Source organism: Apaloderma vittatum, unplaced genomic scaffold (genome assembly GCF_000703405.1).
Source record: "Apaloderma vittatum isolate BGI_N311 unplaced genomic scaffold, ASM70340v1 scaffold1256, whole genome shotgun sequence".
Classification (NCBI taxonomy): domain Eukaryota; kingdom Metazoa; phylum Chordata; class Aves; order Trogoniformes; family Trogonidae; genus Apaloderma; species Apaloderma vittatum.
In genome coordinates this window covers 237,115-255,435 of record NW_009723252.1, presented here as the reverse complement: position 1 = coordinate 255,435, position 18,321 = coordinate 237,115, and the positions used below count along the sequence as shown (strand labels likewise).

General features: G+C 36.0%; 1 protein-coding gene across 1 annotated transcript in view; it reads left to right on the top strand.

Annotated features, from left to right (window-relative positions):
• Positions 1-346: 346 nt before the first annotated feature.
• LOC104275929 (cadherin-19-like) overlaps positions 347-18,321 on the top strand; it is a gene marked incomplete at its 5' end in the record, with an annotated part of 23,332 nt that continues 5,357 nt past the window's right edge. Inside the window, 3 exons of the mRNA XM_009872031.1 lie at positions 347-483; positions 7,533-7,654; positions 16,503-16,620. Of these exons, the coding sequence (XP_009870333.1) occupies positions 347-483; positions 7,533-7,654; positions 16,503-16,620 (377 nt within the window). The remainder of the gene's footprint in view (positions 484-7,532; positions 7,655-16,502; positions 16,621-18,321) is intronic.

Here is an 18,321-nt window from a genome sequence, read left to right as displayed (position 1 = left end):
TGTTATTCATTTCACAAGTGGCACTTTTGCTGTTTCTTTTCAACGAAGTCATTCACCTGCTGTGAGCCTGGCTTAGAAGTAAGAATGAATAATGCATTTCAGATTCAGTTCACATTAATATAGATCTGAGACATATTTAGTTTTATAAAAAGAAGAGCTTTGATCTTGGCAGCAGTGAATTTTAAATGTTTATAAGCGTACATTTTTCATGATTTCTGAGTTGTTGCAGCACACATTTGTATGTATATATGCACAGCTCTGTTTTCTCAGCTGACAATGGCTTTCTATGTCCTTGTCTCTGACGGAACGCTTTAGTGTTAAGGAATCTCTACTTTTTCTGGTGCAGGTACTCCTTTGTCCACAGCAGGCATTTAAAGAGATTGTTCAGCATCAATGAATACAATGGAACAATCATTACAACTCAACCTCTGGACCGAGAGATCGCTTCTTGGCACAACATAACTGTTACAGCCACAGAAACAAGTGAGTAAGAAATTCAAGCGATGCTGTGTTTTATATACTGTGAACTGCAATCTTCCTCTGAACATACCTTCTTTTAAAGAGGAGAATACATGCTTCTTATTATATTACTGTTGCTTGCTACATTAAGGAGCATTATTAAAATGATTAGTTAAATAGAAGTGGAATGTATTTGAGCTCTAAGGTCCTGTGCTCTTTCATAAAAGATGACCTTATAAAAACAGAAAGGAAATTGTAATAAGATTGAGACTGTAACGCTTTCAAGTTACACTGAAGCATATGAATTGTTCCTGCAGTGCAAGATCTTATGTTAAATTAAACCCTGGTTAATTTCATACCAGATTTTTGACTAGTGTGAAATTAGCCAGGATCTAAATTAACACCAGTTAGAAACCTGTGGCTCATTAATTGTGAATGTAAGGCCTAAATCAGCTAGACTTCTCTTCAGTGACAATTAAATATGTGAATCATCCTTTATATAGATTTCACCTGTCAGTTTGGTTTGAAAGTCAAATGCGAATTTCCTCTGTGCTTTTGGTGATCTTGTTGCCTTAACTCTGAAATTTAACAGCTACTGGTTTATAAGGTGTTTTAACAAGATTATTGGGATATTATTTAAAAACGAATCACATCCATCCTCACAAAGGAGAAAAAACATATGAATCTAGAGTCCAGTCAATAAACCAGACAGGTTTTGCCATATACTTTTATCATGTTTCTTTAATCCCAAATCTCAGTAAATGCTATTTATAGCTAAGACTACTTTAAATACATATTCATAAATTGCACTCTTCCCAAAAGGCAGAATTCCCTATGTACATGAAGTATATTACTGCAAGAAGTTTAATATAAGATAGTCAGTACCCATTTTCATTGAAGTCTTTATTTTGTGTTTGAGATTTGATAGTATTTTCTCCCTTTTCAGCTTCTCTGTGAGTTTTTAAGCATGAATGTATTTTGCTTCTCATGTTGTTGGGCAGCTGGCAGGTGTTGGTAAAATTGATCTCTGGCATTTTTTTTATCATGTCTCGAATAGCACTATGGAAACACAGCAGGATGACTTTGGTCTGGACTTTTCTGTTTAGTTAAACCATAAAATAGGAAGGAACCAAATGTTACAAATGAATGTGTCTCCTGCAGCAAAAGAAAGCGAGTCTGTAATGCAAGTTATTGTACAGAAACCGAGCCCTCATTATCTTCACATTCTTATTCTTTTTTCTTTAATGGTCACTGTCTATAACAGTATATTCAAAAGCATTGAAGATAAGTCACCTTGGTCTGGTGACACCTGAAATGATTTATATCATGAACTAGTAGCATTTTATTCCTTGAAATACAATATACACCATATGCATGAGACATTTGGTGGATGACATTTTGGCTCCACTGAAGCCAAATCAAAATGCCATCCGCACAAGGTATTCATTGTAGTTGAGACAGATACTGAAACTTTGTTACAACAGTAACCCCTCCAGGGGCCTATTGAGGTTCTAGTATTCATAAAAGACAGAAGATTTTTGTCTGCATTGCAATGATAGAGATTAGTAAGAGGAACTTGCCTCTGTTGTTGCAGACTTGTGTGGATCATCCTATCCTCATACCATTGAGAAAGCATGTTTTAAAAGTACACAGGAGTAGATCTAATTCATTGGACCCTAAATGCAAGCAGTTTAACCTGCATTCTGTTGAGTCTTATTCCACTTTATGCCCTAGCTGGTTCTAGCTCCAAAGAAATCAAGTTTCCTTTGATCAGTTTTTACTGGGTTGTAATCAGCTTCCACCTAGTACAAGGCTGAAGCATAAACAACAGCTTTCTAGTCATGTATGAGAGCAAGAAATCTTTAAGTCATCAGCTTTACTTAACACTGATTTTCTGAGTCAGATAAGGATTGACTGACAATTAATGCAATTAGAAGATGAATATCTGCTTCAGCTTTCTCTTTATTGAACTACACATGACCAACAAATCTCCCAATTATAGCAGCTGGCTCAAGCTTATTTTGTTCCTCATTTCTCTACACAGCCATTAGGAAAGTGCACTACCAGTCATAAGCAAACTTACACACAAGAGACAACAATCATTTTCCTACTAAGTCTTGAAGATGTCCTTCCAGTGCGGGTCCAGACCTCCTATATGAGTACGGAATTTATAGGTCTTTGAAGGTTTTGGACAAAGAATATATCATTAATTTAATATTTAATTGTCACTCCATTTTGATCATATATACCTTTGTTGATAGACTTCTGACTTTTTAGATTAGTCCCTTTTTAAAAAATAATTTGTGTCCATTTCCTTTAGGTAGTAATTTGCTTTAACTTAAATTATAGCTATTATTATTATTATTATTACTCTTATTAATATTTCTAGTACAAATTTCCTTCTACTGACTTCTGACATCAAGCTTTCTTTAATTCTCTGCAAATATTAAGTTCTCTCATCTTTGTTGCTAGAGATGGTCACTGCTTTTCTGCTCATATAGTGCCAAAATAAGTAAGTTACTAAATTAAGTAAGTCCCTTTTAATTAAAACATCAACTTTGTTCTTCAGACTGATCCATCCTATTTCATTTGATATCCTCTTCTCTCAAACCTTGCTTTTCAATTTCTGATTTCTCTCAAGGGGATTATGACAAAGAAATTTTCTGCTTATTGGAAGATCTTTAGCTTAGTGTAGGATACAAGTACAATAGCTGTATTCAAATTCTGAAAACTGTTTTCCTCTGTGAGAGATAAAAGACAAAATAAGTGTTGCCTACCATCTTCACCAATTGAAACCAAAGCGGTCACTTTGCTTCACCCAAAATCTTCATTGAATATTTACTTGAGACTGATTGAAAATTTCTGTACTGTTATGTTCCAACAAAAATATCAGAAATGCTGTTCCTTGTCATTTAACCATATGCTGAAGACAAAAAACCAAAACCACAAACCAAAACAAACAAACAAACATACTAAAACCAAAAACAACAACTCAACAACCTGTATATGGTCAGGAAGTAGAAACAAGACTATTAATAAAAATAAATAAAAAAGAAGGGTTATTTAGAATCATAGATTACTGGGTTGGAAGGGACCTCAAGGATCATGTAGCCCAACCCTTTGAGGTAAAGAAATACAGTTTAAATGAGATGGCTGAGCACCCTGTCAAGCTGAGCCTTAAAACTGTCTAAGGTTGAGCAATTCACCATATCTCTTGAAAAACTATTCCAATGCCTAATTGCTCTCACTGGTGAGAGAAAACAAATATGAATGGCGACTCTAGGCTAAAAGGTTCTATCTAAATATTTATGAAAGCAAAGTGTAGGTTTTAAAGCCAACATAGTACCCATAAATCTTGTGAATAAGCAAGTTGTGAATAGACAAAGATAGCTGGGTCCTTCCCATGCCACTTTGTACAAGACTGAAGCCACCAAAGTATTCCTTGTCTCCTAATAAGTGTTGTAAATTTTTTACGTTTATTTTAAAAAAAAAAAATAAAGTCAAGCATTGTTTCATTGCCTGTTATATTGTTATGGATGTTGGGATTCAACATTCATTCCATAAAAATGTAGTTTTCAGATGACTCTGACAGATCATAAACTTTGTTAAATTAACACAACTCTAATGATTTCGCAGAAGAAATAGAAATGTGAAACTGCTGAGTATCTAGACCTTTATCTCTGTGGTAGTTGCTTTTGCTGCCATTTCCTTTGGCAGAAGTCTCAAAGCTATCAACACAGATTCTATGAGATCCAAGAAAACAAATGTTTGCTCCAAGCAACTAGTGAATTATACATTAAAAAAGCAATGTAAGAACGAACCAAACCTGTACAGTTTGAAGTGAGGCACAAAGGAGTAGGTTTTGTTTTTCTCTTAAAGGTCCATTTGACTAACTTAAGAAAATGCCTTGAGGACTTCTGAACAGATCAGAAGCAGTGTCATTAGCACCCATCTTGAGGCATATTTTAACTATAATAAAAGTATTTGTGAGTGACAGATTTCTGGTTTAGACAGAGCAGACTGAGATATTGATAGATATTGAGGTTGACAGATATTTAGTATTCCTGGAATGTCCTAAGATCATGTTGTTCACTGGAAAAACATCTTCATTGTGGTCTTTACCCAGCAACACATCCAAGTTAATTTGAACATTACTGTTGCCGTGAACTTCTTGCCTACTAGAGTAATAAATTACGTTGTGGGGAAGGTAGACGCCATGCCATGTAAGTGAGGATTTAACTCCATTCACTACCACTCTTTGGATCCAGCCATCAAGCCATTTTTTTATCCAGTGAAGACTATGCCTGTCCAAACCATGAGCAGCCAGTTTCTCCAGAAGAATGCTGTATCTGCAGATCTTCCACCCCTTGGTTTCAGGTGACATATTTATAAACATTTTTATTACATCAACAAATAGCTTTTTTCAACCTAATCTACACACAGCTTTTGTACCATGAAACTAGTATAGTTAGATCTGGCTTTTCCTTGTCTGAGGTAGTTATAGCAATATAACCTTGTGTAAGTGCAGTAAGTGCAGGGGAAAAGTGCTTTATATTAGCAGAATTTATTTTACTTTTCATACAGGAATAAGCCATACTGACATAGTCTTTATATCTAAAACCATAGTAATACAGTGACTTTAGATATATACAGTAATAAAATATACTTGTATAACAGAAGCAGTATAGTTTCTGTTGTGCAAATAATAATTGGAATAAAACTATAAGCTCAATCTATGAAATCTGTCAGCTGTAATGCTTTGACTATGCCAGGGCAAAATCAGACTTCTTTGCAAATATGTGTTTGGAGACCAGTGGATAGAATAGTTCTGTTGTTCCAAGTTCAAAGTCTCAGTTTTCTGTCTTGGCTAGGGTTGAGTATCACTGCAATTACTCCACGTCTAGCCATGACAGAAATAGTTTCCAAGCATGTGAATTTTGGTGAAATTTTCTCCCAAAGCATCAAAATTTCAAAATACTAAAGAAGAGGAAAAGTAACAGAACTTTTCAAAGGGTTGTCACCGATTGTTGCGGTATCCCCGATGTTACGTGATGTCAGAAACTGCAGCCTCCTCCTCCTGCCTCTCCAGCCCAGGACCATCCCGCTGGCCACTGGAGCCCAGCTCAGTGCTCGGAGACTCCAGGCCTCAGCTCAGGCTCACTGATGACGTTGACACTTTCTAGTTTGCAGGCTCAACCTGTAGCAAAGCTGAGCACGTGTCCCAGAGACATAGACTCAGAGGACGCTGATGAAGCCAGTCACACAGACTGCCACAGACAAGGTGCTGTCTTCAGCAGCACCTACATCCTAATTACAGGGCTTGGATAAACCACAGTGACAGAGAGACAAGTGCCCTCCTCTTCGCCTAAAAAGACAGAAGGTCTCTAGTGCAGCGACACACACACACCCACACACACCACTCCCCAGGTTCACAGGCACATCCACACACTCACGGATCCCTTCAGTACTCTACATGGACTGTCTGTCCACCTGGCATCCCTCCCCAGATCCAGGGTCCCCTTAACTGCTTCATGGGTCCCTGACTCACCAGCTGGTCTAGATCGATGTTCATTGGCAAATCCACAGCACTCACATACTCATCCCTTATGCACCTCACATTCACAAGTTCCTCCCTCAGTGTACCTGCACGGACACCCCTGAGCATCTGACCCAGATCCAAGGACTCCCTAGATGTGATTGTGTCCATCTGAAAGTTTTCTAATGAAAACACACACACACACCCCACATACACCCAATCTGGGGAAGATATAGACACTTGTCGCCTGTGCTCCTCACTCACCATGGGCTAGGGACACCCAGCCCACCCTGACTGACTCCAGCAGCTGGCAACAGTTTCCACTCACGCATATGCAGGTCTCACCAGTGGCTGGTACTTAGCCTGTGCAGCACACATATACATGCAATGTATATACATGCATGTATATACATTGTATATACATGTATATCCATGCAATGTATATACATGCAATGGTGGAGAGTGAGACTGTGCCAAGAGATAGCTAAGAAATGATTTAATAAGAAGATGCAAGATAATAGGACTGACTGGTGATCAGATATAGGGCTCAGCCATTCATGTGTACTGACTAGCCCCATTTTACAGACAACCAGCCCCTTTTTTATATCCCTTTTTTTCTGCCTCCTCTATTACATCTTTACTGATTCCCACATCCCTCCAGGTCTATGGTCCCTCTGGTTTACAGACTTATCAGTTGCAAAATCCAGGTTAGTCTAGCAGAATTGTTGCCCTGGGGTTTCTGGATAGCCACCAGTTATCAGGAAGTTTGTTTCTTGTCATTGTCTCCATTTTTGCTCTGTCAGGTTTGTCTTGGTGTATTTTGTTTCTGTCTTCCCCTTTCTCTCCCTCTGTGTCCCAAATGACAAGGTCCCCAGTCTGATAAGTTTGTAGGAATAGATTTCCTCACACTCTCACATGTTCCCATCAATTAGTGTGTTTGATCAGGTCTGGTTCTCATCACCCCCACCCTTTGTCCCTCAGGTTTGTGTCCCTGTATGTTCTCGTTTATGGCTTCTTCCTTTTCTTATGAACACTGAGTAAAATACTTGACCAGATACCTTTAGAGGAGCAGACACTCTCCTTCCACGTACCCTTACACATATTAGTACAGTGAATTGATCTTTGAGAACAAAACTTCATTTAATTTCTCCAGATCAGATTTTGGTTTTAATGTTTAAATTGATTTCTGACTTGATAAATGAGAGAGTGAACAAATCCAAAATTTTACATGGAAATATCCTTATACGTGTCGAGATATACTATTATAATAGGATGAATTGCTGAAAAAGAAGAACAAAACCAATGCCCCACCTCTTTTTACACCTTTTGTGGACAGAGAAGAAGCAAAGAAAGAAAATGTCCTTTTATATATATAGGATATATCTGACACCATTAAAAAGATTTAATATAAAATGTGTTACCAGGTCTCAGTGACTATTTTCTTCTCTGCAGAATATGTAAATTTTCTAATGCCTACCTTAGTTTAAAATATGTAGTAGATTGTAACTTTTAGTTTCTGTCTTTTTTTAACCCTTAGGAAATCCTGAAAAAATTTCAGAGGCTAATGTATATATCCAAGTTCTTGATATTAATGATCATGCACCAGAATTGCCTAAGTATTATGAAACATTTGTCTGTGAAAATGCAGTTTCTGGCCAGGTAAATATGAAGAAGTTAGACATTTGTTTTCCCATTTTGATGAAGATTTGATCTGAGATGTTACTGTTTCCTGTGTTTTGTCTATGTCCAAAATTATTATGTTGATATACGTATGTTTGAAATACAGATTTCAGAAGACTGACGTGTATTTTTCCCCTTTTAATACAAAATCAATACGTTTCCTTGTTTGTCTACCAAAATCGATAACAGAGAAATAGAGACAGAACAACCCTCCCAAAAAAACCATAAAATGAATGTTTGATTCATGCTCATGTTCATGTTGCAGAAGTTAAAAATAAGTCTAGCATTTTCAGCAAGAACATAATGCAGTCTGGAAGAACCAGACTTAAACCAGATTCATACCAGATTCATTGTGGTCTTCTGTTAAAAATCTTTTATTGTGAAATTACTTCAAACCTGGACTATTTCAGTGGAAATCTGAAGATTTTTAAGTCACAGCCCTTGCAGCCTCCTCCCCTGCCGGCAGCTTGTGGGATTGTCATATTTAACACCCTTCCCTGGAAGGGGTTTTTCATTTCCTCCTGTCTCCTAGGTGAATGGGGTCACATCAGTCAGCTGCCTTAACCTCACAGGTACACTGCTGACTCTTTGTTTTCCTCTAAGGCTTTACTTCTTTCTTTTTAAAAAAGTGATCCAGTTCTACAGCCTAAGCCCTAAACTGTGCAATAAGCATGCCACTAGGCTCCACACAGGAGTTTAAAAGAAAATGGCAAAAAAAACCCGAAAACAGGATATTCAATGTTTAAAAAAAAAAAAAAAAAGGACAAAATGAGCAACAAAAAAAGCAACAACAAAAAAGCTGTAGACAGAAAAATCTATGTTTTTTTCACCACTTTAAAGAATTCTTTGGACATACAAAAGAGACCTTTGGACTATTTGTGATGGTCCCATTCAAACGTTTTGCTGTTTTGATTTCTGAATCACAGAGCCTTTCTTTCTACACCAGCTTGGTTTACTTTCACCTTGATTAGACCACAGTTAAAAAAAGCTTTCTTTGTAGCAAAGAGAATTCTTTATAGTTTGTTTGGGTTTTTCTTTTATCCATTTATATATTTCTCTATCAGCAGTTGGTTTGTTTGTTCTGCATTCGGTAATTTTCCACTCTGCAAAGGCTGCACCTGGTTCAGAGGTACTTGGAGTAAACCATTTCTTTTGGTCTCTCGGTAACTCATTGACAGATCAAAGTACAGGCATTGAAGCAAATGCCACTTCATGTTCCCTGTCTTCAAGACACCGTAAATTAAATATGGAAGCTTATAAAATGGATGTTTGCGATGCATATTTTGGACTTGCCTGCAACATAGAAATCCAGGTGATTTATTTGCCAGGGTTTTTATAGTTGACAAATAGCATCTGTATGCTACCTCATTAGTGGCTAGTTTTCAATAAAAATTAAATACCTGTATTTTAAGTATTTTGAGAACCCCTGGAGAAAATGGCAGTGTAGAGAGTAATAGTAGTAACAATAATAATAAAGTCTTCAAAAACAAAATACAGAATTACTCCTCTTTAACATTGTAATTACTGGATGATCAGGATATTTTTCCCATTTTACAGGTAGATAAAATGTTACTCTAGTTTTTTGGACATATTTTCTTTTTATATAGCTATAGGCTTTTGAGAGGCACAAGCATCTTTAGTTTAGTCTTTTCTAAAATAATGTTAACATTGACTGTAATGACAGTAATGTTAAATAATCTTACTAACAAAATATCTTAGGAAAGACAACAGGAAATTGCTAATAAATTGCATAATTAGCACAGTCAATGTTTATGATATTTTAGTCAATGTTTATGATTTAAAATAGAATTGAAACTGATGTATTTTTTCAGTGGCACTATCCTTTTTTAAAGTTTTTACTCACAGAAAAAAAACTTCTTTATTTTTATCGCCAAGAAGCCAAAATGTTAAAAAATATTTTATAGATGCCTTGGCTGTCCACTGAATAGCACAATTTACATTTCAGAAGAATCAGTTTAAATAGTTGAATGGCTTAATCAGGACATTACATGCCTTTTTATCTTAGCCATATTTCTGCAATCAATTCCGAATAACTCAGAAATCTGCTTACATGTTACAAGTTGAGATCAAACCTTGTACAGATGTTCTATCACATTTCAATTTCTAAAGTAGGCATTTCTATCCATCTAGCTGGAAATAATACTGAGAGATATTCTCAGAGATGTTCTACACCTCTCAAATTCACTTGCTTCCCTGATATCAGCTGAGTTGTATCTACTTTCATGAGATACTCCAAAATATATTTGCATCCCACAGCTTATAGGTTTTTTGGGAAAAGAATGAAAAACACTGCAAAGGGAATGATGTTGTCAAAAAAAAGGTTTCTTATTTGGATTACTTTTTCTTGGTGTCTTCCTGGTTTACAAGAAACACAATGTAGAGTCATATGGCAAATAAGGGTTTTTTACATAGCTTTAGAGTATATTGGGCTATCATAAAGAATATGAAGTGTATCATGAATAAAACTAATTGTTGTCCTAATTATCCAGACTCAGAGGCAGTTAACGGTAGCGTCAATCCAGAAGCTTTGGATTCTCCGAAAGGCTGTAAAAATTTCTATGTCTGCTTTTCTTCAATGAGTATTGACCTTCATGTCCCTGTCTGGTGGTTTTGTGAGAATTACAGAAATGTTTAGCTTCACATCTGAAAGACATTCAAACAAATGTCTTTCGGACAAAAAAAAAATTGGTTTGTGAGACTATAATTTAAAATTTTACAATAAAAATGGAACTAAAGAAGATAGGTGGTTTTTTAGCATTATTGTAAACCTATTCATCATGTTTATTAGACATTTTGAATTTATTTTTTTCACTAATCATTTCATGTTATAGTTCTGTGTTCTCCTATAATCCAAGTCAGCTATATAGTAAGCACACCTAAATGAGCGTTTTTTGCACATTGAAAACCCACTTTTGCTGCACCACCAGTATTAAATACATTATTTTCAAAATAACTCTAACATAATTCTACCCTACTACAGCTATAGCTTCTGTCAGATCAAATAGAAGAATATTAATAAGACATCCAAAACCAGAATTCCCTTTTGATTGGATCTTTTGACTTTATAACTCTATGTAGACATAGTAAACGACCATCACAGTGTGGTATTAATTCTTTCTAGTTACCCTTTATGTGTGTGTAGATTAGCTACAAACTGTTGAATCCTAGAGGCAATATTCTATAAAAATAATCAGGACACAAAATGAACCAAATCTGTCCCAAAGGTAATACTACAGACATCTTAGTAAGAATGGATTTGACCCAGAAATCTTAATTCCCAAGGCACTAATAAATTAACTAGGCCTGAAACTGAAGCTTGAAAGCTTGAAGTATGTTATACTAGAAGTCTCATGCATGTTAGTCTTTTTTTTGTGGATATTAGTCTTTCTTCATAACATGTAGGAAACAGATTTCAGCTGAAGACAAGTTGCTCTGGATACACCTACATTCTGAATTAATACTATCTTCTCTAATGCATACTTATTCTGGTAATTCTGAGTTCCTGTATATTTGACAGCAGAGAATCTAAAGTGAGGGATTGGTAAGGCCATGTTCATTATTTCACCTTGCTATGTTCTCTTCTTCATTTACTCAGATGCTTTTTACGTCTGAGCTGTAGTGATAAGAAACTGAAAAGTTAAAAAGAAAAAAAGCAACAAAGGTACCCCTTAGAACATAAGAACATGGTGAAGCTGTGAAAGCACCAGATGTTTGAGCAGGCTCTTAGTCTAAGCTGGACCTGTAGATGCACTGACTGTAGTTCATGGCATTTTGAAGCAGTGGACACAGTGGCCCATGGAATCTTCCTTTTTCTGTTTTATGTAGATCATAATTCAACAACGTTATCTCATAGCAGAATGGAACAGGTAGGAGGAGGTTATCAACACATACGAATGTAAAAATGCACCTAAATGTGATGAAATTACTTTTATAATCATTATTCGTTTTCTGGAATGTATACCATTTTATTTAGAATTGTGTAGGAATATTTTACAGTAGACTCAGAGAAGTCAGATCAATATTGTGCCAATTTGCTTTTCAACAAAACAAATACAAGCAGTCAAAAGGAGAACCTTGATCTAGAGGTAGAAGGTCTACCTGCAAAATGCAAGTGTTGAAAAGAGTAATGAATATTTTTATCTTTTGCACACATTAAACTGCACTAATCAAAAATCCTACAATTTTTAAAACACAGCAGAGCTCCTGTTGAAGGATATTGGGTGGGGAAAAAAAGCTAAAGAAGCTAAAGCAGAAAGAGAAATGTTGCACATCTGTTCCTAGGGGGCCGGTTAGCTCAGTCAGTTGAGCATGGCGCTAACAACGCTAAGGTCGCGAGTTTGATTCCCGTTCGGTGCCCATGTGTTGTCAGATCTAGTTGAGAGGTGGCATCCCTGATGACAAGGAGGCTGGATTAAAATGATCTCTAAGATCCCTTCCAGCTTAGGCCATTCTATGATTCTATGATTGATTCTACTTAATTCCTATCAAATGGGAATAGTAAGACTATAATTTGGTACAGGAGCATGCACAAAGAACTCCAAATTATAAACTCAGAGTATTCCAGCATCAAAATCAATGGTATTAATGATTGTTCAGATGGACAATCCCTGCCTTAAGTTGAACTTGGTAGAGAGAAGTTCCTTAGAAGCGAAAAGGACTGTAGCAGAGAAGCTTTCTTCTTCCGTCTAGGCATCTTCCTATTGCCAGTTCAGTGAGACAACTTGGGTTTGAGGAATTAAATTTTCAATTAATTTTCATAAAGGCTACCAGGCAGTCAACTACTCCTTGCTCCATCACTTGTTATTTGCAAGAGAAACAACACTCAGCTAGACATTCAGTCCAGAATGGTTTACAGAAATTCTCTTCTATACAAAATAATTAATCAATGAGAGATCAGAGCTGTTACCAGTATCTTAGACTCCCATACTTATATATATTAGTTGAGAGTGATCAGATGGATGGGGAAGTTTAGTATATCTGGCCACATCTTTTTGTGACCTTTGATTAAGGGAGCTTTTGTTATTCCCAGCAGTGATCTTGTCCTGCTTAGAAAGAAACAGTAAATGAGGCGCACCTACCTTGAACTTAAATAATTTTTTTCAGGAAAAGTCAAGTGAATTAATCTCAGTTTTAAGAAAATGCACATTTTCAAATGGACTGCTGGATTATTAAATCTTCTAGATTAATGAGACTTGAAATAACTTTTACAGCAGTTAAATTTTAGCCTTGTCAATACAACAACTGTTATACCCTTGCAGAAGTAACATGCCATTCCCTCTATTTTCTTTATTTGCACATTAAAATGTAGGAGGTTTTTAAACCTCAACTCACAAACAATAAGTGCAGTTTTTCAATCTGTTATGTTTCTATGGTGAAAGGCTAGAATCTCCTAGGTTAGATGTACAAAAGCCTAGGAAATGAGAAATAAAGAAAGAGTTTCTTTTTCTCTGGGTGATTTTTTTTCCTTTGGAGTAAACAAAATCAGAGCTGCCTATTGCCCTCTGAATATTTTATAGACCCATCTGGATTTTCCTGAATCTTACCGGAAGTGATATTGTAAGAAATAAACAATAAAGATTTGACCTGTCCTTACATTCCAAATCTTGCCCTACTTCTAGGATGAATCCTTAAAGGCATGTGAATATGCCTAGAATAACCATAGAAGTCTTAGGTTTGTCTAGAAAAGCAGAGTAAAGATCAAAACAACATAAGGTGTTTTATTTTTCAGCTAGATACATACTTCTCAGAGATCTACTGATAGGATCAGATATAGATAAAATTTATACAGCAAATACATTCTGCATATAAAGCAACAGAAGTTACAAATGAAATAGCAAAACTCACAACTGCCTTAACTTTTTGATTTTCAAATATGATAAATGCCTACGAATATACTTTCCAAAGACATTGTTATTTCCTGATTAAATAATAGTTAATCAGAATTAAAACTGCAAGTATAAAAAATCACATCTATAATTGATACTTGCAGGGTTTTTGGTAGGTAAGTAGGTAAGTAATTTTTCTTTGACACATAATTAAGCTAAAAAATAGTAATAATAAATAGATGTGGCTAAGATGTCTTTTTAGATTACTATATCGTCTACATGTTGAGTCTAGCTTGATAGACCCTGAATTATATGGAGAGACATACATCCATACAAAGGTTTTTTCAGCTGTGGCCATGGGGATTTTACTAACAAATCATCGGCAAAGACCAACAAACCTTCTTTTCATTTTTTCCAGGTGTATTGTGGAATATTGTAACGAAAATGCGCCATTGTTCATGTTTTAGACTGAATATGTAGTTTTGTTCTCTATTGCTGTTCATACTGAACATATTCTGAGAACTATATTCCCTTATAAAAATAAGCCTATGATTTATTATCAAGTAACATTAGAGATCAGTTACTGCTTTTTCCTGATTTCTTGACCTTCATGCCTGTACTTGTATTTGCATCACCTTAGCTGTCTTACTTGCTCTGAGCAAAGGGAAAAAATTTCCTGAAGCCACTTCATCCTGTGTACACTGCCACCAGGTATATCACTGAACAATCATTCCTCTCATTAGTGGCAATAAAATAATATCAAGGGTCCTCATTTTTCCACAGAGTGAAAACACAGATTTGAAATAAACTTCACATATGTAAAGGGCTAAAATAAAATAAACTTCACATATAAAAAGGGCAGAGTGCTAAGAATACAAAGCTTCTGGGGTATGAGGCACGCTTTTCACTCTGCTGTGAAGAATTCATCAAAATTAGCTTGCTTGAAAAGGAAAAGAATCTGTGCTAAACTCTTAGATCTTTAACTAAAAATGGTTTAACCGGGAAAGTAGGCACAGATGGAAGTCTGTAGTCACTTCTGTTGACTTACTGTTTTACTTCTAAAGTACTAGTAGCATTCAGATGCTTTGTGGTTTAGGGAAAGTTGAGGCTTCAAATCTCTTGGGCACAAATATCTACAAGTCATGAGACGACTCATAAAATAGAGACAGAGTTCAAACTGGACACTTATCTGAAAGTTGGTAAGCTTACATCAGTTTGCTTTCCTGCCGGCTTTGACAATACTCACTAATACATGCTGATGCCCAAATCCTTACATATTTACTGATAAAAGTAACAAATTGTCACAGGAAGGATGAATTTGACCAAGGATTATATCAGTCATTATTTAAAATTTATTAATGATATGACATACATAGACAGATAAGTTTTAGCAGCTCATAAACATTAAACAAAGGCAGAATAGGTTATAGTGACTTGATTATAGATTCCTTAGATGGTAAGACTCATATTAAGTCACTACAAGATAATTCAATCAAGATATGTGCTTATATGTGCATATGTTTATGTGCATAAATACAGGGTGTGCACTTATAAAAAATAGATACATCTAGACAATCAAGCGCATGCCAGGGACAATCACGCTCATGAAAGCAAATATCTATGTAAACACATGAAGAGGTGGATGTAGAGACTAGCCTACATTTAAAATTTCCCTCTTCTTGAGTTTAGAGTAAGTCCAATGCATCACTGGAATTCATGAACAGGCAATAGTTGAGACTTGGGGGATGACTCACAGTGATTCACTATGACCTCTATCAGCAGATCACCTCAAGAAGTTTGGCACCTGAGAGGCATCCTGACTGAGCAGAGTTGCTGGTCATAGCCCAAAGTGATCCAGATGAGCTCAAAGAGTCTTCATTAGAGTTGCTATGCATAGGGTTTGACATAAGCGAACTTTGTCAGGTGCTTTTCCATACCAGCCCCCCTCTGGTTGTGCTAGAGATGTTCCCTGATATCTATCTCAGGTAAAAGGTCCAGGGGTTTTCAGCGTGTCAGGAATACAATAGGGAAAGCAGGAGCCAGGCACCTCAAGGAGGTGTCTTCATGCTCTGGTGTTCCCCATCTCCCACATAATAGGAAAGGTAGGAGACAAACACATAAAGGGGCACCTTCGTGCGCTGGTGGCCTCTGACCTTCACAATCACAATCCACAACCTTTCCAAGTAGATTTGCCCTCCATTCAGAAATAGTTATACTCTGTGACAGCTATCTTAAAAGAAAGGGGGAAAGCAGGGGAAGTTGCACCACTACACAGATACAAGCTATTTTTAAGCAGAAATACTGCTAATTATGCTAAGTCTAGTGTGGTTGTTTATTTACAAAGATTAAAGATTCTGTTATTTTTTATTATTATTTTATCTTGCAAGGAGCGTCTGATTTGATATATTTGTGAATGAAAGCTATTCTGCTTTCTTGAGAAAAAACAGCCAAGAAGTTCCGTGATCAATCTATTATAATATCCAAAACCAAAAATTCAGCACATGAACTTGTCACCGTATCTCACTTACTAAAGCTACAATATTACAGTTGAATTATGCCAATGTGCTTGTGGACTGGAAGGAAATGGATTTTGTACAGAGGGATTTGTTCAAATCTAGAACGATATACTTTTCATTTGGAAAAAAAAAAAGGACAAAACACCATATATAATTACTTTTTTCACTCATGGAATCTTTATTTACCTCTTGGCTTTTGATCCAGAAAATCTTTTACATTTTCACAAGATTTTAATGTCTGCCTCTCTCAAACAGATGAAAAATCAAAGCAGAGTATTGGCAGAACATGTGTCTCAGTAAGATTGGGAGGCACGTATTTGCAACTGCACAACATGCACTTAGTGCATATTCGTAGATCTCATCTCTAACATCAACAGGTTAACATACATGATATGTTCTTTTATTATTTCAAAGGACAAGTAAGTGCTTTCATTCTTAAACAATTCTGCTTATCTCTTTCTCCAGCTAATTCAAAGCATCAGTGCGGTGGATCAAGATGACTCAGCAGAAGGTCACCATTTTTACTTCTCCTTGGCTCCGGAGACCACAAACAACTCACGTTTTACTGTCAAAGATAATCAAGGTGGCGTCATTCATGTAGCTCTTTGAGACTTTCCTAATAAAAGATACGTACTTCAAGTGGTCTTTGCATCATCAATTTTATAAAAATATCCACTTAAATAGAAATTTGTTATAAGATACAAATATGTCATTAAGTGCATTTCAAAACAATAATTCAGCAACACTGAACATTTTAATTTCCTTTTCCAGCCAAGTAACATGAACAGCAAAAGGTAGTTTTCTTTGAAGGACAGAAAAAACGCTGAGATGAAAAATATGCTGATATTCCTTAGAGTTTATTTTTTTACTGTAGGATGTAGTGGGAAACAATAACTTTCCTGTTAAAATTGCCTGTTTGTCTAAGAAACAGGATCACCAGAAAAAGAATATTGTTGTTGATACAAGTCTGTATTAACATCACTTCAGTAAGGATAAAATTAGATCCACTGATAAATATGTATATAATCTTATTTCCTAATGTATTTTAAACTGCACATGATGATTAACAATGACATCAGAAAATGTATTCTATATGCATTTTGATGTTATTGAGAACTGTTACTGACTGAGACTTTTAGAAAGAGGAATATAGAAGGATAGCAAGCAACACCAGACTGAGGTGAAAATGTAAGTGCGATATCTGATGGAATTGCAGTGAAGATGACCCCTTAGAGTCAGTCTGCTAAGACTACAGAGAAGAGCTTCTTCAGACTCAGCTAAGGAGCACGTTGCTCTTATTGACTTTACTAATTATTTGAAAGTTCTGTCTAGGTGAATACATCAATGGAAATAACTTTTGGAAAGTTCAGACAATGTTAAATGGCAAACTACTTCTCTCAATATCTCCAAAGTTAAAGTTAATGTATTAATATGTGTTCAGTTCCCTGCTTCATTAACCTCTCACTCAGTGCCAGGAAGAGATAACTTGTTACATTAAGGTCAAACTGTGTACAAGCTGTGAACCTTTCCTGCCTCTGCTCTTTCTGTGCAAAGTCTGAGCAGAGACACGCAAAAGGCAATACGTCCACTTCCTTTTGGTGACTATTGAAGAAAAAAAAAACAAAAAAAAACCCAAAAACCACCAGACAAGAACCCACCTCTTATAACATTGCAGGATCAGCCTTCAGTGTCTCCCTTTCTGCTGCATTTCATAGAAAAGTTTAGGTGAATTGGGAGAGCCCTAGGCAAAAAGCAAAAGAGAGGCTGTAGATCTGGAGCATTTTATCTCAGAGTTGTGCTATGAATTTTTACAGAAACCCAGAACATTGACGTGAAGGAGTTAACTGCAGTAGACTTTTTGGCTAGGTATATCATACAGGCAGTGGTAGAAACAATTATCTTTTTTTTATGTACATATATGCATATATGCATATATGTGGTAATTCATCCTGCCATGATAAAAAATTCTGACATGTAAATATTTATAGATGTTTCTTGTTTCCATTATACACATATTTAGACAAGGGTATTTTTTTTTTTGTGCCAGGCTGAGTTTCAGATTTTATTTTGTTGATATGCACCAGGAGCTAAACTTTAGCTGCTTATGTATTTTGTATGGATCTGATTTCTAAACACTAATAGTTAAATACCAAGCAAATGCAGAGCCCCTAGCAACAGTTTTTCTAATTTAAATAGTAGGAGATCAACTAGCTCCAGTTTTTGAATCAGGAAAAGAAATAAGAGCCTATTTCAGTGGACTTTCTTCTTGCTTTCTTCTCTTTCC